Source organism: Hyaena hyaena, unplaced genomic scaffold, assembly GCF_003009895.1.
Source record: "Hyaena hyaena isolate Hyena2069 unplaced genomic scaffold, ASM300989v1 scaffold_413, whole genome shotgun sequence".
NCBI lineage: Eukaryota > Metazoa > Chordata > Mammalia > Carnivora > Hyaenidae > Hyaena > Hyaena hyaena.
In genome coordinates this window covers 849,924-876,888 of record NW_024081047.1, presented here as the reverse complement: position 1 = coordinate 876,888, position 26,965 = coordinate 849,924, and the positions used below count along the sequence as shown (strand labels likewise).

Sequence of the window (26,965 nt, the reverse complement as noted above, 5' to 3'; positions counted from 1 at the left end):
AATTTTACTGTAAATTTTGAAACTTCTGTGTTTTAAATATAAGATGGTTTTGTAATATTTCCAGGACATTATGTCAATCCAAATTTCCTTTATTATGTGTTATTTTTTTAAAAAACTTCTCAATAGAGTACATTTTCTTTTGCAGAACAGCTGAAATCAAAATTAGTGTTTAAAATATGTGGAGATTGGGGGGCCTGTATGGCTCAGTGAATTAAGTGTCCAGACTCTTGATGTTGGCTCAGGTCACGATCTCACAGTATGTGAGATTGAGAGCCCTGCATCAGACTCTGGGCTGACAGTACAAAGCCTACTTGGGATTCTCTCTCTTTTTCTCTCTTTCTCTTTTTGTCTCTCTGCCTCTCCCTTGCTTGCACACATGCACACACTTTTTCTTTCTCAAAATAAAGATTTAAAAAATAAATAAAATATGTGGAAATTGTGGGAAGGCATTATTAACTTGAATTAGCTGCTAAATAATTTAATATTATTAAGAATTTGAGGGGCGCCTGAGTGACTCATTTGGTTAAGCGACCGACTTCAGCTCAGGTCATGATTTCACAAATCGTGGGTTTGAGCCCCTTGTCGGGCTCTGTGCTGACAATTCAGAGCTTCGAGCCTGCTTCAGACTCTGTGTCTTCCTCTCTCTCTGCCTATCCCCTGCTTGCACTCTGTCTCTTTCTGTCTCTTTCAAAAATAAACATTAAAAAAAAAAGAATTTGAGAATTAAGTGTAGAGTCATTCTACTTTCCTTTCCTGTACTATATTAATGGTGGCATTTGTTTTTATTTTATGTTTTTATATGTATGATTATTTACTCTAAAAATCAAGGCTGCTTTTACACTGTTTTTTCAAGATTCATTCTGTGGACCTAGCTGGAAATCATTCTGGCACACCTTTGAAGGGAATGCCCAAGATGGACCAGTGATCACTTAAAATTGATGGAATTGTTGGTCCATGCTTGTAAATTGCTTCTTTTAATGTGTCATAGACAATTATATAATAATAACATTTGATTTTTATAATATTGTGGTTAGGTGGAAGTGAAAGCTGTTCCCGTTTCTCAGAAAAAAACATCTTTACAACAAGAGCAAGTGAAGAAATCTCAAAGGCTCCCTGGCAGCCCTGCAGTAGCTGCACCTTCTAACACCGATATGACATATGGCGGGCTGGCCTCCCCAAAGCTGGATGTGTCATATGAGCCAATGATAGTGAAGGAGGCGCGATATATTGCCATAACAATGATGAAGGTAATTTATTTTACTTGTCAGAAACATTTTCTTTTTCACCATTTATTCACTTAACAAACATTTAAGTGATCCAAACGCAGACACAAAGTTACAGGTCTAGAAGGCTGTCAATAGATACAAAACGTGTAATATTTTTTAAGGATGATTTATTTTCCTCCAAAGAGGATTTTCATTTATTTTTTGGCAATGTCTAGGGAGATTGCCAATAACAGATCAAGTTAATCCAATCAGAGATTGAGATGCTTGAAAACTGAATTTCATTTGCTGCAAACGTATTTGTCTATTCTCAGTTTTCCGTTTCTCCTGGGACATAGCCCCTCAGGAATTCAGTTACCTAGGCCTGCTTTAAATTTTGGGTTCTCTCACTTGCCAGCCTCATTTCATTGGGTTTCCTACTTGAGGTTTTCTTGTTCTCCAATGTCTTTAGACAGATTTTTAAAATATTATGTGCAGCTTTTTTCGTTCCTTTAGGGGTAATGTTAGTCTAAATTAGCAATTTGTGCATTAGTTAAAACAGGAGTTAGGAATTTTACCAGTAACAGAGAGCAGTGGTGAGCCATTGAAGGCTTTCAGTTAGAGCAGTGGCACGGTTAGATTTGTGTTTCATAAAGATCATGGTGGAATATGCAGAATAATTGGACAGATGATCAAGAGGCATGATTAGACTTAAGTTACTTTAGGAGACTGTTGACATAATGTGGTATGATGTGCTAATCCCTTGAGTTAGTGAGAATAAATTCAAAAGATACTTAGTATCAGTAGGACTTGGTGGCTGAAGGGGATGGAGTGAAGAGAAGGAAGTAAGAATTAAAAGATGAAGTTCACAGTTTGATCTTACATATTAAGATTGATAATGTTGGAGGAAGGGCAGGTTATGGTTGAGGAAGTTAATAGTTTTGGATGTGCTGAGTTTTAGATGACTCTGAAATATCCATGCAAAGATATATAAAAGGAAGTTGGTTGTACAAACTTGAAGTGATCATAGTCTGACCTCAAGAAAAGAACTTGAGATTAATTAGCACTAATTACCCATGATATGTGGAAGTAGATGATAACTATATTCCATGAATGAAGGGAGTGAGTTCCAGGATAGGATCCAGAGAAACACCAGTATTGGTGATTCTTGAACTTTTGTCTACATCAGAATCATCTGGAGCACTTATTTAAAAAGGAAATTTTCCAGTAATATGAAAATTTAGAATCAGTAGGTCTGGAGAGAGGCTCAAGAATTTTCATATAAAACAAATATACAGAGTGATTCAAATTCAAAACCTACACTTTGAGAAACATTGATTTACAAGTCAGGTAAAAGGGAAAAAAAGCCAAAGAGGTAAGAACAGAGTATAGTTTTGCTGCTTTTCCTACCACTTGCTGTACAGTAACTCATGTAATCCTCACAGCAGCCCTATAAATTACTTTTTTATTCCCATTTACATGTGTGGAAACTGAAGCACAGAGAGAGATTTAGTAACTTGTTCAAGGTCACACAAATGGCAGGGAGTCTGAATCCATGTTTGATTTTCCTGACTTCTTACCCCTAATAATTCATGGCATGTCCTGAAAGTAAAGAGCAGTTTAGGAAGAATTAACAGTGCTATGTTGCAGAAGTGAAGCTTTGAAAAGGATCTAGCAACATTGAATTCATCAGTGATCTCAGCAGGAGCAGTTCTAGAGGCATGGTAGGTTGATGAGTTTATAGATGCAGAGGAAGTGAAAGTAAAGACAAGTATAGATTAAGTCTTTCAAGATGTTTGGTTATAAAAAGAAATAGAGGAAATAGAACTGAGTGAAGGCTTTAGAATTTGGAATGAGTAGAGAAAGACTTAGATGTTTTAATGCTGATGAGACGAGAGTCGAGAGGAAGGAAACCAGGAAGATAGTCCAAGAGAGATGAAAATAGGGTCTAGAGCTACAGGGGAGGGGTGGGCCTTAAATAGGAGTATTGCCTCTGTACCTTACCCGGAGAGGGAAAAAAATAATTAATACGAATGCTAGTTAATTTGTAGGTTGTGCAACCAAAAGAATTATTTATGATAGTAATTATAAGTTCGAGATGGGAGCAATGAATGTTAGGGTCAGGATTTTGAAACAAAGAGGGAAAAATGAAATGGTCATTGTGGTGAATAAAAGAGAACTGATGAGGAAAAATTTATCAGCCATCCTTGAAGAATCAGATGAAACTGAAGATCGTGTATTAACAGTGCAGTGTGTGTCTATGAACATGGAGAAGGTAATCATTTGGATTGATTTGGCATTGAAGTTTTTTTGCAAGGTAGCTCCATAAATGAATAGTGAGAGAAGGGAGTTCAGCAGATGGTGGTTACAGAAAGGACAGTGGAACCTAATTGGTTTGGAAAAGAAGATCCAGAGAGAGGGAGTTGGGGTGAGAAGGACTGGTAATCTAAAATAGATAAACTAGGGGTCATTGAGGCAGAAAACCCTGGGCAGCCGTTTTGTTTTGATTCAGAGAACAATTCTGTGGAATCTCACAGGTCTATGACTTTCAGTGTGAGTGGCTGAAGGAGAGTTGAGGTGAAGTTGAGGTTGAAGAAACAAGGGAGCTGAAAAGCTGGAGTCTTGGATGCGTTGTCCACTGACTTAAAAAATTCAAAGATAAACATCCACATTCATTTTCCATTTTTATTTAAGGTGTTTACTTTCTAGTCCCCTTACCTCCCCAATCATTCCTTTAGTTTCCTATGAACACGCTTCAGTTTGTATAATTTCTTTTGAAAGTCCAGTTACCAGAACTGGATGCAGTATTTCAAGACTGTTCTCAGTCACCTAGGGTTAGAGCACTTACCGAAAGTCATTCCCGCACTGTCTTTTGGAGATCTCAGTGTATGTTCCAAGAAAGGGATTTTCTTCTATCAATCACTCATTCATGCATACTGTGTGCCACTCAGTAGTCAGCCAAATATTGTGGAGAAATGAAATATGACCTATTCTTTCATTATTAAATGTAATAATCTGTGTTTTGAGGGAAAGTGGTAGAGCAGAAAACATTGTAGTGGGAATCTGGAACCCTGGGTTTTCCTGCTGTACCTAATCTTAAGGGCATATTTCTCATTTGTAACTTCTTAGTAGGTGAAGGCAGCCAGGTCTTTTCTAAATCACACTATGAAAACAAAGGGTGGGAGGAAGGATGGAGACTTGTGAGTGGTGTGGATGTGCCTCTCTTTATTGTAAGTATAGTAGAGGTTAGAAGTGAATGAATGGTTGCAGAACGTTACCTGAACCTTGAAAGATAATGGCTAATTTGGTAATGTTACAGGGATACAAAAATACTGGGATTATAATGTGACAGTTTTAGGTACCTACAACCCATTTTTGTCTTTGCATTTCACAATAATTTCTCCCAGACTCTTTTGTTATTTTTATTAAGAACAGATTAGTCTACAGGTCCAGTTGCACCAATCTGTATATTATGGATTCCTATCCTGTTTGGGTTATATGAATTGTAAATCCCCTTCTGTCATATCCTTGCCCTTTAATAGTGTCTTTGTGTAGGAAAAATCTAAAATTTTAATGTACTCAAAAGATAATTTTTTTTTTTTTTGCTCTTAATTTGTTGATGGTTTTTTGTTACATTTGGGTCTTTAACACACCTAGAATTTATTTTTGTAAATGGTGTGATGCAAATAATTGATTTTTTCTTTCTCTTCTGTATGGATAACCAGGTTTCTCAGCACCATTTATTGAATGTTTTATCACTGTCTTAAGAATGTTTATTTCTTTTTTAATGTTTTATTTTATTTTTGAGAGAGACAGACAGAGAACAAATGGGGAAGGGGCAGAGAGAGACACAGAATCTGAAGCAGGCTCCAGGCTTCGAGCTATCAGCACAGAGCCCAACCCAGGGCTCGAACTCACAGATCAGGAGATCATGACCTCACCCTGATGTCGGACACCCAACGACTAAGCCACCCAGGCACCCCAAGAATGTTTCTAATGAAGGGAGCTTGTAGCTTGTGATGGCTTAGTTACTTAAGTGTCCAACTCTTGATTTCAGCTCAGCTCATGTGATCTCACAGTGGTGAGATCGAGCCCTGTGTCAGGTTCTGGGCTGACAGTGCAAAGCCTGCTTGGGATTCTCCCTCCGCCCCTTCCCCACATGCACATGTGCATTTTCTCTCTCTCTCTCAAATAAACTTTTTTAAAAAGAATATTTCTAATGAGTTATTGGTCTTGATGGATTTATTGGTCTCTTTCTTAAAGGTTTATGAAAATTACTCATTTGAAGAACTGCGTTTTGCATCACCAACTCCTAAAAGGTAAGGATCATTTTTGTAACACGTAGCCAAGACATGTGTTGTCAATTGTTCTCAACTAAAATCATCCTGAATTCCAACTTCATTTTCCATAATAGATATTTTATATCGTTTTTAAATTTCTAGTAGATTGTACCACAGATTTTATAATGTCTAGATTTGCAAATAAAATGTATTTATTTTCAGTTATAATATTGTCAATATGTTAAATAATAGTAAGGTATTAGAGTAATTAATATCTAAAAAGATAATACGTTGGCTTGTTAAGAGTTAGTTAGTTTGGTTTTCCATTATTTTTCTTCTCTCCTTCACCTGATGAGTTACAGAGCAGTTTCAAGTGTATGTTGTACTTGTGTTTTCAGTTATGAGGTCTTAATTTTTCAGCCTCTCAGTAATTTTAACTCCATATATAAGCAGATTTTTTGACTTGCTATTTTATTTGTTTGTTAGAAGTACTTTTTTAAAATGAATGCTTTGAAAAAATTATTAGATACAGTTGTACCTTAAAGAGACTACTGCCTCCATAAAACTTAGAAAAAGCTCCAAAGTAATCCTGAAAGAAAATACTTATACATTTCCATTATATCACACATCATATGACTTATAAGAAATTAACAGGTTACTATGACTGTATTCTAATATGTATTAAAAATAGTTTTAATGTATAATCCAGAAAGTTTTCTATAAAAATAGCCATGTTTTGAGAACATACCTTGGTCTAGAAAAAGGGAAGTAACATTCTGTGTTCAGCTTAATTTTACTTACAAAATGTCCATATAGTGAAAGCATGTGATTTTTATAAAATAAATATGAGCTGTTACAGTTTTACTGCATGTTAAATAAGAAGAAACTGGCCATTTGCCAGTAAATAAGTTTCATATACATTTGATATTTTAAACCTAATTAAAATAGTCTCCTGTCTAAGTCAATAGATTATTTATTCAGTTAAGCAGTTAAGCATCTGCTTCGTGGAAAGGCACTGATACAGGCTCTGGAGTTCATACTTTTATGAACAAAATAGACAAGGTACTGGTTCTTGTGACATTTACACTCCTGTAGAGAAACAAACTATAAATAAGTAAATAAAATAGGAATAATAAGTAAGGTTATTTGACTGAGAGTGATGGGGATGGGACAGGCCACCAAAGTATTGGGTGACAGGAGAGGCCTTTTGAGGAGGTGGTTTTTGATTGCAGATCTGAATGGTAGTTGTGTTAAGATTTGGAGGAAGTTCATTTCTGGGTAGAGAAGATCTAGGGTGGATGGCGCTAGATGTGTCTGAGGAACAGAAGGAGAGTGGAGCAGGGGAATAGTGGGCAAGAGGAAAAACGGTTAAAGGTGAGGTTGGAGAGCTAGATGACGGCCTTGTTCTGTAGGGACTGGTACGCTGTGTTAGAGAGTTTGAATTTTCTTCTGTGCAGATTAATTTGGTGGGTTTCAAGCAGGAGAGTGAGACACTATGATATATAGTTTTTAAAAAGTCATTCTGGCTACTCTTTGAAGAATGAATTGTAGGGAAGCAGAATTGGGAACAGAGAGATGAGTCAGACACTGTTAGGTAGCTTAGACTAGGGGTGGGTGGGAGTTAGAAGTGGAAATGAAGAGTGGATGGATTTGGGATATACTTAGAAGGTGAAGCCGATAGGCTTGCTGCCAGAAAGGAAATAGGAAGTGAAAGAAAGAGAAGATCCAGAGTGATTGTAGATTTCTTTCTTCAGTTTCAGCAGTGGTATAGAATATTTAGCAGTATAGTAGTATGGGAGCTGTCCTACTTTGGCTTGCAGACCATGTTAGGCCTGTTTTTGTAAAGAAAGTTAGGTTAACATAGCCTTACTCATTAGCTATGTACTGTATGTGACTGCTTTTCACACCACAAAGTAGAGTTAAATAGTGTGACAAAGGCTGTTTAGCACATAGACTGAAATATTACAGAAAATGTTACTGATCTCTGGTGTAGAGTATCCTAATTTTTATGAAGACCAAAGAGTCTGAGAAATGAGCAGGTGTTTTTATTTTGGTTTTTATTTTTTTGCTCTGTTTTGTTGGATGCTGGGTGAGTAGGAAATAAGAGTTCTTCTCTGGATATGTTAAAGTTGAGATGCCAAGATGCCTTTTGGTTATCTAAGTGGGGACATTTCAGTTTGAAATTCAGGGGAGAAATAAAATTTGTAGTCATCTATATAGAGATGGTATTTAAAGCTGAGGAATGAATGAAAGATCAACTAGAGAGATGCTGTTGAAAAAAAAAAAAAAGACTAGACCCAAATTCTTTGACATTCCATAAGTTAAGGAGTGGTCAGAAGAGAGACAGCCAGTAAAACACTAAGAAACCATGGCCAGTGATGAAAATGTTGTAAGAGCAGAAAGAATATATTTCCAGAATGTAAGAGATGTCAACTATCAAATGCTACTGAGAGATTGCTGAGGATAAAAAAATGACCATTGAATTTGGGGTCATTGATGACTGACATGAGCAGTTGCAGTGAAGTGCTGGCAACAAAGGCCTAATTGGGATAAGTTGTGGAAGACAACTGGAAATGAGGAAATGGAGAGGGTGATTGTAGACAGTTCTTTAGATGAGTTTGATATAAATGGGGAAAGACATGAGACCTTATTAGGTCCCTTATATCAAGGGATATTTGAGGTAATATTTAACATGGGAGATTCTGAAGTTGGTATAGAAATGAGATGGAAATAGAAATTATTCATGAAAGTGGGAGAAATTGATGATGCGTGAGAAGGAGAAAGGTAATTATAGCATAGAAGTATTGATGAAATGAGATTCATAGCACAAATGAAGGGGTGACTTCGAAAAAGACCCAGGGCACTTCTTGCATTATAACAGGAGAGAAGGCAGAGAAATAGAAAGTAGGTTTATTAATCTGACTGCATCTTTGCGGTTGTATCTAATTGCTTCTGTTTCTCACTGAAAAAATGATGAGGTCATGATCTGAGAGTAAGGAAGAAGGGTGATGGAGGCTTGAGGAGAGAAAGAAAAAATGAAATTCAGTCATTTTGGATGGTAGGAAAACATACTATCACAGGGCAATAGGATTGCTATTCATTGTAAGTAATAGAATTAGAAAGTATCTTAATGATGTTAACAGCTGTTTAACCAAAAGTAAATTTTCCAATATACATCTTATTTCTTTCCAGACCCAGTGAGAATATGCTGATCCGTGTCAATAACGATGGCACTTACTGTGCAAATTGGACTCCTGGGGCCATTGGACTCTACACTATTCATGTGACCATTGATGGCATTGAAATAGGTATTCTTGTTTTGTTTTGCTTTGTTTTGTTTTGTTTTGTTTTTTAAGTTATGGTTACTTAGTGCAAACAACTAAACAAAATTGTCTTTCTGTTCTAATTTTCTCCTTGCATCATAGATATGGACAGTTTTCATTACTTGTTTGGGGCTTCATTTCCTCCTTTACAATAAGTACTTAATTAGTACATTCATAACATCTCAAAAATTTGTAATAATTTGCAGTATCATTATAGCCCTTATGACGCCTTCCCTCCATTCTCTAATGTGACTGGTCACGTATGATCTTTGCATCGCTAAATTTATAACTGTATGAATACCTCATTTCCCCCTCATGGTCTATCTGCCTTCCTTTCCTGGCTTAAAGCAGAAACCATCTCATTCCTCCTTGTATCTCCCAGTCTAGCTCAGTGCCTAGCACAAAATGGCTGCTCAATAAATACTTGTTGAATGAATGAATTTTCTTTATCTACCATTAATTTTGAAAACTATATTGCCTTTCCTTTCGGCTTTAATCTTTTACTTTTCTTTATTATTAAACTATTTGTATAATAGGACAACAGCAGAACAAGAAAGCTCTGAAAAATGTTTATCAATATGAATTCCTTTTAACACTCTTTCCTGATGCTTTTCAAGAAAAAGGGCTTCTGAGGCTCCTAGGTAGTTCATTCGGTTAAGCCTCAGACTTTGACTCAGGTCATAATTTCACGGTTTGTGAGTTGGAGCCCTGCATCAGGCCACACCCTGGCAGTGTAGAGCCTGCTTGGGATTCTCTCTCTCTCTCTCTCTCTCTCTCTCTCTCTCTCTCTCTCTCTCTCTCTCTCTCTCCCCCTCCCCCCCTACCCTACTTGCTTTCTCACATGTACTCTCTCTCTTTCTCAGAATAAGTTAAGGAAAAGGAAAATGGCTTCTATGATGAGGTAGAGGTAGAAAACCTAAAACTCTCATTTTAGAAATTCATACAATTCACGTATAATCCACATTATCAGGGATTCTAAAGTGCCATGAAATTAAGAATCTTGTCTAACTTTGATTAACCCTTTTCCTGAGACCCTTTGCATGTAAGGAAGAGGAAGTCAAGGCAGAGATGAAAGCAGTTACTGATTAACATTCCATCAAAATTCCCTTTGGGGAGCTCTGGTTTAAGAAGATTGTTTTTACAGTGAAGGTAAAGAGGTACTTTATGTTAATATAACTGTGTAGAATACATATTAATTTAAGTACATAGAATCAGATATATCAAATTCACCTATACTGTTCCAGACACCTTTATCCTCAGTCTTTGCAGCACTGTTCTTTACTTCAACATATCCATAAAGCCTTTAGTTCAGCAAACTTTAGTTGGTTCTAAGTAAAACATTGTTCTAGGTAAGACCATTCCTGTTGAGGCTTAACAACTTACTGATGATTGCAAGATAGAATGGGCAAACAGAATTGGATGAAGAATGTAAATAGTGACATGCGAGAGGTAAAAATTAAGTCAAAAGTGGAGGTAGTCAGGAATGGCTTCATCTTTACTAATAGTGAGGTGAAGAAAGCTGATACATAGTAGATAAAATAAAATCCACTTGTTTTTGAAATGAAACTGAAGGAAAAGATTCATATTGACTTAACATCGTCCATTTTCTTTCCTGCCTTACAAACTCCACTCTCTCCCAAGGTGACCAAACTATCAGTAGACTGGGACTTGCTTGACCATAAGCAAGGACAGATAATAATTCATTAGGATAACAGTGACATTAATAGCTAATACTTATCAAGCACTTAATATATGTCTAGCACTGCTTTATGTACACCTTATATTTTAAGTCCTTTCATTCTTACAATAGCTCAGTGAGAGAGGTGCTGTTCTCATTCTCATTTTATAGAGGAAAACACTGAGGCACAGAAAGTCAGACAATTAGCAGCAGATATGAGAACAACCAAGACAGTGTAACATGAGAACCCCAGCTTTTAACCATGGTGCTGTGCTGTCTGCTGGTCAGAATGGTGATTGGTGTAGATGATGAGGGGTACTGATGTTGTAATTTGATCTGGTGATCTGGTGCAGTGATCTGATGTTGTAAGATAGCATTTAATCTCACAAGGGTTTCTACTTTTCTTTTCTTCAGTATCATTTCGTATAAATAGGAGCCCCTTCTCTTTCCCTTGAACCTCTGAGACACTCATTTGGGATGTTAAGGCCCCTTTTCAAATACTTCCTTTTTTTTTTTTAAGTTTCATTAACTAACACAGTGTAATATTAGTTTCAAGTGTACTGTATCTATACAACATGCAGTGCATCCCTTAATCCCCATCACCTATTTAACCCATCCTACCCACCTTCCCTCTGGGAACCATCAGTTTGTTTTCTGTAGTTAGTTTGTTTCTGGGTTTGCTTCTTTCTCTCTTTTTTCACTTTGCTCATTTGTTTCTTAAAGTCCACATATGAGTGAAATCATATGGTATTTGTCTTTGACTTATTTTACTTACCGTAATACTCTCTAGCTCCATCCATGTTGTTGCAGATGGCAAGATTTCATTCTGTTTTATAGCTGAGTAATAATATTGCACTGTGTGTGTATATATGTGTGTATATACATATACATACCACCTCTTCTTTATCCATTCATCAGTTGATGAACACTTGTCCCATTTCCATAATTTGGTTATTGTAGATAATGCTGCTGTAAACATCGGGGTGCCTCTATCCCTTTGAATTAGAACTTTTGTATTCTTTGGGTAAATACCTAGTAGTGCAGTTGCTGGATTTGAGGGTAGTTCTATTTTTAACTTTTTGAGGAAGCTCCATACTGTTTTCCAGACTGGCTGTACCAGTTTGCATTCCCACCAACAGTGCAGGACAGTTCCCCTTTCTTCACATCCTCACCAACACCTGTTTTTGTGTTGTTGACCTTTTTTTTTTTAAGTTTTTATTTGAATTCTGGTTAGTTAACATACAGTGTAATACTAGTTTCAGGTGTTCAGTACGGTGATTCAGCACTTCCATACAACACCCAGTGCTAATCACAACAGGTGCATTCTTTAGTCCCCATCACATATTTAACCAATACCCCTATCCACCTCCCCTCTGGTAGCCATCAATGCAATCTCTATAGTTAAGAGTCTGTTTCTTAGCTCTTGTTTTGTTTTGTTTAACTTTTAAGTATCAATCACCTTAAAAAGACAGAATTTAGATACTTGTTTTATTTGTTTAAATTGTCTGTGGGGGCACCTGGTTATCTCGGTCACTTGAGTGTCTGACTCATGATTTCAGTTCAGGTTATATGATCTCATGATTTTTAAGATCAGTTCTTTTTTTTTTTTTTTTTTTTAACAAATAGTTTATTGTCAAATTAGTTTCAATGTAACACCCAGTGCTCATCCCCACAAGTGCCCTCCTCCATGCCCATCCACCCTCCCCCGACATCCATCAGTCCTCAGTTTTTGTCAGCATTCAAGAGTCTCTCATGGTTTACCTCTCTCCCTTTCCCCCACCATTTCCCCCCTTCTTCTACCCCTCATTCCTCAGTTAAGTTCCTCCTAATCCTCCTATACGTGCAAACATAGGATATTTGTCCTTCTCTGCCTGACTTATTTCGCTCAGCATAACACTCTCAAGGTCCATCCATGTTGCTACACATGGCCAGATTTCATGGATTCTCATTGCCATGTAGTATTCCATGGTATAGATAAACCACATCTTCTTGATCCATTTGTCCGTGGATGGACACTTAGGCTCTTTCCATGTTTTGGCTATTGTGGAGAGTGCCGCTATGAACATTGGGGTCCATGTGCTCCTATGCATCAGCATTTCTGTATCCCTTGGGTAAATTCCTAGCAGTGCTATTGCTGGGTCATAAGGGAGTTCTATTGTTAGTTTCCTGAGGAACCTCCACACTGTTTTCCAGAGGGGCTGTACCAGTTTACATTCCCACCAACAGTGTAGGAGGGTGCCCGTTTCTCCACATCCTCGCCAGCATCTAGAGTTCTCTGATTTGCTCATTTTAGCCACTCTGACTGGCGTGAGGTGGTATCTCAGTGTGGTTTTGATTTGTATTTCCCTGATGAGGAGGGATGCTGAGCATCGTTTCATGTGTCTGTTGGCCATCTGGATGTCCTCTTTGGAGAAGTGTCTGTTCATGTCTTCTGCCCATTTCTTCACTGGGTTGTTTGTTTTTCGGGCGTGTAGTTTGGTGAGTTCCTTATAGATTCTGGATATTAACCCTTTATCTGATATGTCATTTGCAACTATCTTTTCCCATTCCGTTGGTTGCCTATTAATTTTCTGGGTTGTTTCCTTGGCTGTGCAGAAGCTTTTAATCTTGATGAGGTCCCAACAGTTTATTTTTGCTCTTGATTCCCTTGCTTTTGGGGATGTGTCAAGTAAGAAGTTGCTGCGGTGGAGGTCAAGGAGGTTGTTTCCTGCTTTCTCCTCTAGGGTGTTGATAGTTTCCTGTCTCACGTTCAGGTCCTTTATCCATTTTGAGTTGATTTTTGTGCATGGTGTGAGAAAATGATCTAGTTTCATTCTTCTGCATGTTGCTGTCCAGTTCTCCCAACACCATCTGTTAAAAAGGCTGTCTTTTTTCCATTGGATATTCTTTCCTGCTTTGTCAAAGATCAGTTGGCTGTATACTTTTGGGTCCACTTCTGAGTTCTCAATTCTGTTCCATTGGTCTATGTGTCTGTTTTTGTGCCAATACCATACTGTCTTGAGGATGACAGCTTTGTAGTAGAGGCTGAAGTCTGGGATGGTGATACCTCCCGTTTTGGTTTTATTTTTCAGTATTACTTTGGCTATTCGGGGTCTTTTGTGGTTCCATACAAATTTTTGGATAGTTTGTTCTAGTTTTGAGAAGTATGCTGGTGCAATTTTGATTGGAATTGCATTGAATGTGTAGAGTGCTTTAGGTAGTAATGACATCTTAACTATATTTATTCTTCCTATCCATGAGCATGGAATGTTTTTCCATTTCTTTGTGTCTTCTTCAATTTCCTTCATAAGTTTTCTATAGTTTTCATCATACAGATCTCTTGTATCCTTGGTTAGGTTTATTCCGAGGTATTTTATGGTTTTTTGTGCAATTGTGAATGGGATCAGTTTCTTGATTTCTCTTTCTGTTGCTTCATTATTGGTGTATAAAAATGCAACCGATTTCTGTACGTTGATTTTGTACCCTGCAACTTGGCTGAATTCTTGGATCAGTTCTAGTAGGCTTCTGGTGGAGTCTGTCGGGTTTTCTATGTAGAGTATCATGTCATCTGCGAAGAGTGAAAGTTTGACTTCCTCTTTGCCAATTCTGATGCCTTTGATTTCCTTTTGTTGTCTGATGGCTGATGCTAGGACTTCCAGCACTATGTTAAACAACAGTGGTGAGAGTGGACATCCCTGTCGTGTTCCTGATCTCAGGGGGAAAGCTCTCAGTTTTTCCCCGTTGAGGATGATGTTAGCTGAAGGCTTCTCATAGATGGCTTTGATGATGTTTAAGTAGGTTCCTTCTATCCCAACTTTCTCGAGAGTCTTTATTAAGAAGGGATGCTGTATTTTGTCAAATGCTTTTTCTGCATCTATTGACAGGATCATATGGTTTTTATCTTTTCTTTTATTGATATGATGGATCACATTGATTGATTTGCGAATGTTGAACCAGCCCTGTAACCCAGGAATGAATCCCACTTGATCTTGGTGGATGATTCTTTTGATATGCTGCTGGATTCGATTTGCAAGGATCTTGTTGAGAATTTTTGCATCCGTATTCATCAAGGATATTGGCCTATAGTTCTCTTTTTTTGCTGGATCTCTGTCTGGCTTGGGAATCAGAGTGATGCTGGCTTCATAAAATGAGTCCGGGAGTTTTCCTTCGACTTCTATTTTTTGGAATAGCTTGAGAAGAATTGGGATTAATTCTGTTTTAAATGTCTGGTAGAATTCCCCAGGGAAACCATCAGGTCCAGGGCTCTTATTTGTTGGGAGATTTTTGATCACTGATTCGATTTCTTCACTCGTTATGGGTCTGTTCAGGTTTTCTATTTCTTCCCGTGTGAATTTTGGTAGTGAGTGTGTGTTTAGGAATTTGTCCATTTCTTCTAAGTTGTCCAATTTGTTGGCATATAATTTTTCATAGTATTCCCTGATAATTGCTTGTATTTCTGAGGGGTTGGTTGTAATAAGTCCATTTTCATTCATAATTTTGTCTATTTGGGTGCTCTCTCTTTTCTTTTTGATAAGCCTGGCTAGAGGTTTGTCAATTTTGTTTACTTTTTCAAAAAACCAACTCTTGGTTTCATTGATCTGTTCAATTGTTTCTTTGGTCTCTATGTTGTTTATTTCTGCTCTAATTTTTACTATTTCTCTTCTTCTACTGGGTTTAGGGCGTTCTTGTTGCTCTGCCTCTAGCTCCTTTAGGTGAGCTGTTAGATTTTGGACTTGTGCTTTTTCTAATCTCTTGAAATAGGCCTGGAGAGCAATGTACTTTCCTCTTAGGACTGCCTTGGCCGCATCCCATAGATTTTGAATTGTTGTGTTTTCATTTTCATTTGTTTCCATATATTTTTTAATTTCCTCTCTAATTGCCTGATTGGCCCATTCATTCTTTAGAAGGGTGTTCTTTAACCTCCATGTTTTTGGCGGTTTTCCAGACTTCTTCCTGTAATTGATTTCAAGTTTCAAAGCATTGTGATCTGACAGTGTGCATGGTATGATCTCTATTCTTTTATATTTATTGAGGGCTGCTTTATGTCCCAGTATGTGATCTATCTTGGAGAATGTGCCATGCGCACTTGAGAAGAAAGTAAATTCCCTGGCCTCAGGATGTAAAGTTCTAAATATATCCGTCAGATCCATCTGGTCCAATGTGTCTTTCAAGTCCATTATTTCTTTAGTGATTTTCTGTCTGGTTGACCTATCCATTGCTGTAAGCGGAGTATTAAAGTCCCCTGCTATTAGCACATTCTTATCTATAAGCTTGTTTCTGTTTGTGATTAATTGTTTTAGATATTTAGGTGCTCCCATATTCGGTGCGTAGACATTTATGATTGTTAGTTCTTCCTGATGGATGGACCCTGTAATTATTATGTAGTGCCCTTCTTCATCTCTTGTGATTGTCTTTAATTTAAAGTCCAGTTTGTCTGATATAAGTATCGCTACTCCGGCTTTCTTTTGATTTCCTGTAGCATGATATATATTTCTCCATCCCCTTACTTTTAATCTGAAGGTATCTTCCCGTCTAAAATGAGTTTCTTGTAGACAGCATATAGATGGATTTTGTTTTTTAATCCATTCTGCTACCCTATGTCTTTTGATTGGAGCATTCAGCCCATTTACATTCAGTGTTATTATTGAAATATGTGGGTTTAGAGTCTTTGTATCTTTTGTAGGGTTCATGTTTGTGGTGGTGTCTCTGGTATCTTTGTTCCTTGCAACCTTTCCTTCAGAGCATCCCCCTCAGGATTTCTTGTAGGGCTGGCTTAGTGGTGACAAATTCTTTCAATTTCTGTTTATTTGGAAAGGTTTTTATCTCTCCTTCTATTTTGAATGACAGGCTTGCTGGATAGAGGATTCTTGGCTGCATATTTTTACTGTTCATCACATTGAAGATCTCCTGCCATTCCTTTCTGGCCTGCCAAGTTTCAGTAGATAGGTCTGTCACCACTCTGATAGGTTTGCCTTTGTATGTTAGGGCCCTTTTCTCCCTAGCTGCTTTCAGAATTCTCTCTTTGTCCTTGTATTTTGCCATTTTTACTATGATATGTCGTGCAGAAGATCGATTCAAGTTACATCTGAGGGGAGTCCTCTGAGCCTCTTGTATTTCAACATTTACTTCCTTCCCCAGGTCGGGGAAGTTCTCTGCTATAATTTGTTCCAGGACTCCTTCAGCACCTTTCCCCCTCTCTTCCTCTTCTGGGATTCCTATGATGCGGATATTGTTGCATTTGACCCTATCGTTGAGCTCTCGAACTCTTCTTTCATATTCCTAGATCAGTTTGTCTCTTTTTTGGTCAGCTTCTTGTTTTTCTATAATGGCGTCTTCCAAATCACTTATTCTCCTTTCTGCCTCTTCAATCCGTGCATTGGAGGCCTCTAATTTATTATGTATCTCATTTATCGCATTTTTTTAATTCTTCATGCCTATTTTTATTTTCCATTCTGTCTGTAGCCATAGTTTCTTTTATGTCCCCTATGTTTTTTTCAAGCCCAGCTATTAATTTTACCATTATTATTCTAAAATCTTGTTCAGTTATGCTGCTTATACCTGTTTTGAGCAGTTCGTTAGCTGTCATTTCTTCTTGGAGTTTCTTTGGAGGAAAGCTCTTTCGTTTTGTCATTTTATTTAGCTTTCCAGCTCTTGTTAGTTTTAAAGACCTGTTGTGCTCTCTGTACCTATGAGCGCTGCTGTATCCACGAAGACTCTTTGACTGTCCAGGGCCTATCCTTTCAGAGAATGTTTTTTGAATGGTATCTCCTGGTCTCCCTTTTTGGGACTTGGGTTATTTTATTTTCTTATTTGTTGTGATATTTGGGACTCTCTACCTTGTGTACTCTGGCTTCTTTCTTGAGGTAGCCGTTAGGGGGCTTTCTCAGTGGATTCTGCGTCCTTTTCTCCCAATCTCTGAGGTTTCGTAAGGTTTCCATGGCTTCATATCTTTTCCGTGTGATGTATGGGTGCGGGTGCAAGTACAGAGCTCCTTACTTCTCCACCATCTTGCCCCTCCCATCTAAGATCAGTTCTTAAGATCAAGCACCTCTCAGATTCTCTGCTGACGGTACGGAGCCTGCTTGCGATTCTCTGTCTCCCTCTCTGATCCCTTCCCTTCTCTCTCTGACTCCCTCTCTGTCTCTCTTTCTCTTTATCACTCTTTCAAAATAAATAAATAAACTTAAAATAAAAATAGTCTGGGGGCACCTGGGTAGCACAGTCAGTTGAGTGTTTGATTTCAGCTCAGGTCATAATCTCTTGGTCTGTAGGTTTGAGCCCCACGTCGAGCTCTGTGGTGACAGCTCAGATCCTCAGGTCTGCTTCAGATTCTGTCTCCCTTTCTCTCTGTGCTTTCCCTGCGTGTGATCACTCTCACTCTCTCTCTCTCAAAAAAAAAAAGAAAAAAGAAAAAGCTTAAAAAACTACTAACAGTATTGTCTGAATGTACACAAAGTTAGGTTTAAGGGTCCTCTCTCCTTGTATTCACAAATGTTATAATTCTCTTCTGATTCTTACAGATGCTGGCCTAGAAGTTAAAGTAAAAGACCCTCCAAAAGGGATGATACCACCAGGAACTCAGCTGGTCAAACCAAAGACTGAACCTCAGCCAAATAAGGTTAGGATAGAATAAAATCAGAACCTGAGTCAGTCAGAGATTGATTTATTAATTTTCTTCATTTATGCTGCAAGGTGGTCATCAGACATCTAATATTTTAATTGATTTCAGTTTTTGAATTTTAAATATCCCTAAATAAATTTGAAGAGTATTTTGTGATAATTCCACTCATTTCTAATTTATTGAACCTGTACTTTTATGCTGCTTTGTATAGTGCCATAGTAATTTATAGGCCCTGTGTATTTTCTGTTATTGGAAGTGTACAATTAACAAAAAGTTTACTGAAATTAAGTGCATAAACTTTGTAAGGAAAGTATCTCATGCTGTTAAAAAATAATTTCTTCACATCTAAAAAAAATAAATATAGGGATTTTGGTAAACTCCTTATTAAAAAGGAAATACTAGGAATAGAATTTCTGTCATACCTTTCTAAAAGGAAAAATATGGCTCTTTTCTCCTATTAATCATATGTCTTCAAAGTTTAGAAAAGAAGTTAAAAATATGTACGTTTTAATACTTATAAAATTCCATTGTTATAAATAAGCCAGTGTTAGTTGCACAGAGAAAGCAACTACAAATAATTTTGGAAACTTTCTCTGAATTATAATACTTTCAAATCTGTTTAATTTTCTTACAGTTTATAAGATCTCTATTCTAGAGCCACCTGTGTGGCTCAGTCGGTTAAGCGTTCAACTTCAGCTCGGGTCATGATCTCATGGTTTGTGAGTTCGAGCCCCACATCAGGCTCTGTGCTGACAGCCCAGAGCCTGGAGCCTGCTTCATATTCTGTGTCCCCCTTTCTCTCTGTCCCTCCTCTGTTCACATTTTGTCTTGTTCTCTCTCAAAAATAAATAAAAACATTTTAAAAAATCTCTATTCTGTGATTTTCTATCTCAACAGTCTGTCTTTGCCTTTCCCAGGTTCGAAAATTTGTGGCCAAGGACAGTGCAGGACTCCGTATCCGTAGCCACCCTTCCCTTCAGAGCGAGCAGATAGGCATAGTAAAAGTCAATGGAACTATCACTTTCATTGATGAGGTAATTTGTAAAGAAATACTTGGTAATAAATTTTGGACAGAAAGTTTTTGCATTGTTTGCATAATGTTACTAAATTTTCTGTCAGTATGCTTTAATTGGTTTGGATAGTGTTTGGAAAGCTGTTTTGTAGGATGTGTTCATTGAGTTTCAAATACTTTATTTTTTTTTTATCAACAAAAAAGTAACTAAAACTATATTTTTAACATAAAAAACTCAACAAGTAGAACCTGTACAAGTATTCACTAAAAATGGGTACAGTTTTTCTTAAATATTTTAAGTGTTATTTGTTTTTAAATGTGTTCATCGTATTGCTTTAACTTTGGACAGCGTCTCTAATAATACAACCAAGAAACTTATGATTATCAAAATCTAAATTGAGGGGAGGAAAGAACTTATGTTCTTTAGAGAGACACATTTTATATTTAAGCTCTCTTAAAGTGTGATTTCTTTGCACTTTTACTCCTAAGGGACATTGAGTTTTACTGTCTCACCATGTGAATTACCACATTGGTTGGAATCAGAGTTCTCTTTTACTCACCTACTGCAAAAACTAGATGCTTAAGCTTCATGTCCACCATTATTTGCCTGCTGTGTAGCCCTGTAGCCCTTGCAAGCCTCCTAGGACTTATCAGATGGGCATGGCTTGTTGTTGTTACTTATGTCTTATAGATCCACAATGATGATGGTGTGTGGCTGAGACTGAATGATGAGACAATAAAGAAGTATGTTCCTAACATGAATGGTTACACTGAAGCCTGGTGCCTATCCTTTAATCAACACCTTGGCAAGAGTCTTCTGGTCCCTGTTGACGTAAGTAAAAGGTGGTTTTAAAAAACATAATAGGTACACTCTATCCTCACTACAAGGGCTTTCTTTAATTAAGGCTTTTCAGTTCTGAGGTAAACCACAACTAAATAACTTTTACTTTCTAAGTGCTTGAATTCATAAGAGCTTCTGTGTAATGAACGTGGAGTTTGGCAAAGCTAAGGACTAATGCTTATTACGACCCGTCACAGGCAGGAAGTAGTAAATTAGAACTAGGCCTTTAGAATTCCTTTCAAAGATGTAGCGAAAGAGAGTAATTGTCTGTTTTTTCCCTTTCTTACTTACACTGCTGTTTGGAATGAATTCCAAACTAAAAGTTGTGAACTCAGTATTACCATACATTCAAAAAGATGTATAACATATTTCTGTTGTATGTTGGCAATTTGTAGTTAGTACCCTGTGTTTTGTCTAAGTTTGAATCTTTTCTTTCTTGGCTTATAATACTATTGTGTAAAAATGAGACACACAGTACCAGTGTCCAAAAATTGCCACAAATAAAGTAACTTATAGCTCTATTTACAGTTAAACAGAAATACATTATTTTTCTTCCTTTTCATCACTACCAAATGCATGTACTCCTTATGAAACTGTTCATAAATAGTGCTGGTAAAATTTTATTTAAAAATAACCTTAATATTGTAAACAGTTTAATTTCTTAAAAATCCACATGTAAAGCTAGCTTATTTTATCAAACCATTCAATATATCGTTTCTTTTCCTCTTTGATAGTCCAGAATAATGTGCTCTGTCCACAGGGGTAGTTCTAAAAGGTGATTCTTTGAGGAAAAAAAGAATTGAACTTCTATTTCTATTTATTGATCTCATACTTTATAATCTTTTATATATGTTTTGTAATAGTACAGTGGGGAGAGATATATTTCTGTGTAATTTTTACTAATAATATGTGATAAAGTTTAGAGAATGTTAGAGTACTGGTTTACTGTAGTTAAGCTAAACAATGACAAATATATAATTAAAATATATACCTTTGAATAAATATACCAGATATTCTTTCATTTTCCTCAGAATTGCATCTACAGTTAAAAATGAAATGGATTTTGGGGTGCCTGGCTGGCTCAGTCAGTAGAGCATGTGACTCTTTATCTTGGTTGTGGGTTTGAGCCCCATGTTGGGCATAGAGACCACTTGAAAATAAAGTCTTAAAAAAAAAAAAATGAAAAGGATTTTGACCCTATGGAAAGAGGAACTAGTATGGAAGAGAAATAATAATTCTTTACTATCTGTGGCTAAAAGTATAGTCTTAAATGGCTTGAAACCATTTTCCATTATCCTAACCAAATATTCCTCAGGATTATGAAATTTATATTTTAAGTGAGCTAGCATAATAACCATTTTGTTGTTTTATTGACAGTTTATTTTTAAATTTTTGATTAACTTAGACTTTTTGTATTTTCAGTCCCTGATAAGGCATTATATTAAATTATCTTTACCACCTCTCCCACTCCAAAACTTTGTTCTTAATTCCTTTGTTTGCTCATTTGAGGAGATGCTTTTGGAAGAGAAAGATATTCACACAGATGAAATGAGACTAAACAAAAATAGAAAGGTGGAGCAAGAAGTGCTGTGTGTTGAAGTTTTAAATCCTATGGTTTCATTGTGGAACAGTGGTGTTTTGTTATTTGATGCTCCTAAATCCCATTCTAGAGACTATTTATAGAAGACAGTCTTATTGAGGTCAGAGAGAGAAAGGCAGTAAGAAAAGTGAGAAAGAAAGCTAAATGGGTGAGCCATACAAATACTTTATGGTAGGTTTTCACTGGAATGTGAAAGAGGTTGTTACTGACTTACTTGAAAAAATCTAGAGGCAGAATAGTGAAGATAGACAGTAAAATGACATGGTGGTATTTTCTAGCCTTTGTGTTGAAGAATGACATGAGTTCTATTTAGTGTAAATAACTCAGAATGCCTGGTATGTTTGATAAGGCTGAGGTTTTTAGTTCCTTTATTTTAAGGATGGTAGTGATTTGAGATCCTTATAAATTAAAAGAAAAATGCCAGTAAAAAGGGGAAAATACAGATGTAGATAAGACATTTGAAGACTGAAAAAGAAGGAGAAATGGAATAAGGGCATTTTTGGAGAGTCGTTTTGTGAGGGAGGGGAGGGGATATGTATGGCAGTAGGTAAGCTTTTAGGGATCGAGGGAGAAAAGGAAGAGGTTGAAGAAGAGCATGATTCTTATAAAATAAAAGACAGGAAAGGCATCAGTTGAGATTGAAACAAATGAATTAAGTTTGAGGGTTTAGAAATGCAGTCAAGGTTTAGAATAGCACTTAAGAGAAACTAATGGATCTGAAGAGAAACTACTTGTTTTTGGATTAGTGGGCCCTATGGACCCAGTGAGACCACTGGATGTATCAATTCTGGATACTCTTCCTCACCCATAGCCCTAAGTGTCCAGACTAAGAAGTGCCAAGAAAGTAGATTGTAACACTGGCTAGAATTTTGGTCTACGGTGACAGGAAAATAGGGACAAGATTTCAGATGCTGATGACAGAGGACTTGAAATCACCAACCATGGAATCCAGCCTCAGTTAGAAATGTGACTAGACAAGTGGAGGGTCCAAGGGGCTTGGAGGCATAATAAAATCCTAGAATGATGTACGAGTGCATTCAACTTAAAGAGCTAGAAGGATAGGCAGTTTGTGTGATAAAGTAGAATATTTGGATTTGATTTCATAGTTAGAGCATCTAACTGAATGATACAACCCATTAATGTGGCCGTGAGCAGGTAGCTGAAGTAGAATGGAAGTGAAAGTCATTCTGACTGCCTCAGTCTAAGAACTAAAAGGCTCAGCAGTTGGGCCATCATCCACATCAAACCAAAGACACAGATGATGGCAGCACTGTGACCGGCAAGGTTAAAGATGACAGGTTTTTTTTTACCACGGAGGGAAAGGTCAGTATAAAGTCATCGGACAAATGGCAGTAGTTTGGTGCTGGTTCTGAGAGAAGCATAGAGCAGATTTAATATAAACATACTAGAACAGGTAGATGACAGAAGGGTTTATATTTTATGTGGTCACCAAAAATGACAGAGGGGATAAAACCAACTGGCCTAGGACTCCAGACAGACCTGGTATGAAGTTGCTTCAGTGCAGCTGTTGTAGATGAGGACCCACACAGTCAGCCTGCCATGGGTGAGAACAGACTCGTTTTCCAAGTTTTTGTCTGTAAGGACCTGGACGGGCCCCTCACATAAGGAATACTTTCCTCCACAGGGTCAAATGTGGATAGGGGATGGAGGGAATAAGGGTTCCATCTCATCCTCTCAGGGAACAAATAAGCTAAATAAATGTACCTTTCTACCTCTTCATTTGCATCTCTTACTACATTTACTGCTGGGAAAAGAAACATTCACTTTCTACCTGCTCTCCCTTTCTCCTTCAGTCCATTGATCAATAAATCAACTGTAATAAGGCTAATAGTTATAAAACAATATTCACTTATGAGAGAGAACAAGCAAGATACAAAAATATTAGAAATAACCATGGACAGGTGCCACCAACCTAAAAAGATTTAAAAAATTACTGAAAAGTTGCCTTCTGCAATCTTTACATCTACCTCTTCAACCTTTTCTAGTTAAAATAATGTTGCATTCACATCAATGTGTGTACCTTACCTGAATCCTGACACAAACTGTTGGGGTTGGTGGGGTTAGGATTAGAAATTTGAACACTGACTAAATATTTGATGAACTATTTTAAAAATCACCATAAGTAACCCTATTTAGAATAAGCTTTAGGGGTGCCCGGGTGGCTCAGTCAGTTAAGTGTCTGACTTCAACTCAGGTCATGATCTCGCGGTTTGTGGGTTCAAGCCCCATACTGGGTTCTGTACTCGTGATGTCATTGCGGACAGGTACGGTAACTAACTGTTGGCCTGCCTAATAATGCTTCAGTGCTTTGCCAAGAATTGATGGCAGTTTCACTCAGTGCAAATGTGACTTTCACTCTGTCTTAGCACATTAGTAATGCTCCAATACAGAGATTAAGTAGAATTGATTTTCATATTATATATAACTATTTTTTTAAATATTTTTTGATCAGTGGTAAGAACAGGAATAAATATGAAAAATGCAGAACCTTTATATGAGGTGCTGCTGTTCTGTTAGAACTTTGTGCCCTTAAAAAAAAAAAAGAACAGAAAGAACTCTGTGCCCTTTTTAGAACACACTGTTCAATTTTACATCTTGGAGTCTTTGTTTATGTTATTTCATTTGTCTAGAATGCTTTCCCTTCCTCTTTTTTTTCCTAGCTTTTTTACTAAATTTTCCTAGTTGACCAGGCTCAAAAATTTCTGTTGCCTTTGTCTTCTCTGTACTTCCCAGTAATGCTGTAGTTATTAATTTATTAGTTGTTCATTTAAGGACTATTGACCCCTTATTAACGTACCAAATACTAAGATGGGAAGTAGGCATTGAGTGAAGAAGGGGAGGGTAGGGATAGGAAATCAATAAGATGGAATGCAGTTCTTGCTCTTGGAGTACTCACCGTATAATGTGTGACAAACATACCACATTCAAATAATTAAGTTGCATTGTGATAAGTTACAGAATAGCTTCACCTAGGAGGTGATATGTGAGGAGGAAAAAAGTCTTGAAGAAAGGTTGCCAGGGAAAAGTAATGGAATTTCTAGACAGAGATTCAAATGTCCAAAATTATGGAGGCCTGCACTGTTTGGAAACTGATAAGGATTGGGGGTGGGAACCTAAGTCCTGGGGAAATTAGGTTTTCCTCTCTTTTCTCATGTCAAAGTAGAAGAGCTCTACTTCTTACCCATAATGTTTAGTTTGTTTTTCTTCCCTTCAGCCCATTTTTATTTGTATACTTCTTACTTCTCTTGTTAAGCTCCTTAAGGGTAAGGACTCATGGGGGCGCCTGGGTGGCTCAGTCGGTTAAGCGTCTGACTTCGGCTCAGGTCATGATCTCACGGTTCGTGGGTTCGAGCCCCGCGTCGGGCTCTGTGCTGACAGCTAGCTCACAGCCTGGAGCCTGCTTCAGATTCTGTATCTCCCTCTCTCTCTGACCCTCCCCTGCTCATGCTGTCTCTCTCTCTCTCTCAGAAATAAACATTTAAAAAAAAAAAATTTAAGGGTAAGGACTCATGAAGAATCCCTTCTTACTCATATCCTTTCTTCCAAAGTGTTAAATACTATATTTTATTCACAGTAGGCTTTCAGCATTTGTTGAATACTACATTTAATTGGCATTTGATGATTGTGCTATTCAGAATTATGCTGCTGCTTCTCATTTACTTGTTCTCATTTAATTTCGTTATGACGTGTAATGTTTTGTATTTTATCATTCTTAAATTTTCTAGTGTCAGTAGATAGCTACTCTCTCAAAATCACAAGTAGGAAGTAATAGAGAGATAAGGACATATGGTCACAAAAGGATAAGTAAATATAGCTATAAAAATCATCTACTTTAGGTAGAACTCCCAAATTAAATAAATGTGAATATTCATAACCTTAATGGTTGAATGAGGATGAGTACTGTGATACATGTTGAAGATGACATAGGTCAGTCTGAGAAGGCATAAGACATAAAATGTTGATTTTTTAAATTAAAATCCTAAAGATTTGGAAGCTACAGAATTTAAGCTAATAGAACGTTTCACACATTGAGGAAAGTGTAAGTAAAAAAAGAGGGAGAATCAATTCTGTGCCTGATACGGGACACATTTGACTGCCTAGAATAAAGCTTACATTTTTTTTGGAAAACAAGTTTACTTCTAGGATAGGAGATATGAGTGATTTAAAACTTATGACCCAGTTCTTTTGATACTTTGTCAAAAATGACGTCTTCCAACATTGTGAAGGTTGAGTGGTAGAGGGTATATCAAGGAAAGTAAATGATACCAGTATGCAAGTATTCTATTCTAAGGTATCTTTATAATGCCCATAGTATCTGAATTGGAGAAGCAGCTCGTGTATCCAAACATCTCCATGCATCTATACAAACCACTTCTTTCCTACATAGGCTGATTGATGTTCACATACAGAAAGTAGGTTGATTTCTCCAAATTTTAGGGATCCCAAGATATGGAGGAGAGTTGAAGGGAAAACATCTTTTGGTAATCTCTCTGATAGCATTACCCTGGGTAATTGGTAAAATTAGCAAATGTTTCTCACATTTTATGTCACAATTTCATTCTCATGGGTTACCTGATGATGCCTGGTGGCCACAGCTTTCACATACCCCAAATCGCTTGGTTTTGTTATATTAATAGATTGGTGCATATATGCATAACCTGTTTTTTAACCTTAGTAAATACTAAGTATTTATGCACTTAGTAAATATTAAGTTAATGCGTCATTAACAGAATGAAATTAAGACAATTTAAATAACACTAATTGTTTTTATGTAAGCTGTGTTTAATTTTTCAGAGACATTTTATCTTTTTCTCTTTAAAAATGGCCATTCTTAACTCTGCTTACCTAGCACAGTGAAAGAATTAGTAAGCATTTTTTTGCATGAACATTTGGCATGTTTGGTCATGTATTTTCACAATGATTATTATTCACTTATTTGATCTTCTATGCCTTGAAAGATTATCAGCAATTTGGTCCTCATTAATTTAGTTAGGATTTTTGTATGCTTTAATTTTTAATTCCCCTAACAGAACTTTTTTTGCCTTTAAAAACAGTCTTTGAGTACAGAATGATTTACATTATTGTAGGGTTGTGTGTGTGTGTATGCACGCACATAGTGGCATTCTTATTAATCTATGAAAGCTAATTTATGTATTTTAATAGTAAGAAATTGAGACTTTGGAGAAATTAATATTTTCATGCATGTTCATATCTTTAGACTAAACTTTCCTAAATTTTCTAAAGAAAACCATGCAAGTATATTTTATGTTTAAATTCCAGCTCTCTGTCTGGTGCATTTTTGATATTTGATAAATGTAATTTTATTTGGATACCATATTTTGAAAGTAGTAAACCAGTGTTTACTGGAATTTTCTACAAATTGAGAACAAAAGCAAACAAGTGTCAAA

General features: G+C 36.9%; 1 protein-coding gene across 1 annotated transcript in view; it reads left to right on the top strand.

The window, feature by feature from the left end:
• MYCBP2 (MYC binding protein 2) overlaps positions 1-26,965 on the top strand; it is a 280,386-nt gene that overhangs the window by 175,558 nt on the left and 77,863 nt on the right. Inside the window, exons 47-52 of the mRNA XM_039252458.1 lie at positions 1,035-1,247; positions 5,466-5,521; positions 8,675-8,790; positions 17,983-18,080; positions 19,001-19,117; positions 19,787-19,927. Of these exons, the coding sequence (XP_039108389.1) occupies positions 1,035-1,247; positions 5,466-5,521; positions 8,675-8,790; positions 17,983-18,080; positions 19,001-19,117; positions 19,787-19,927 (741 nt within the window). The remainder of the gene's footprint in view (positions 1-1,034; positions 1,248-5,465; positions 5,522-8,674; positions 8,791-17,982; positions 18,081-19,000; positions 19,118-19,786; positions 19,928-26,965) is intronic.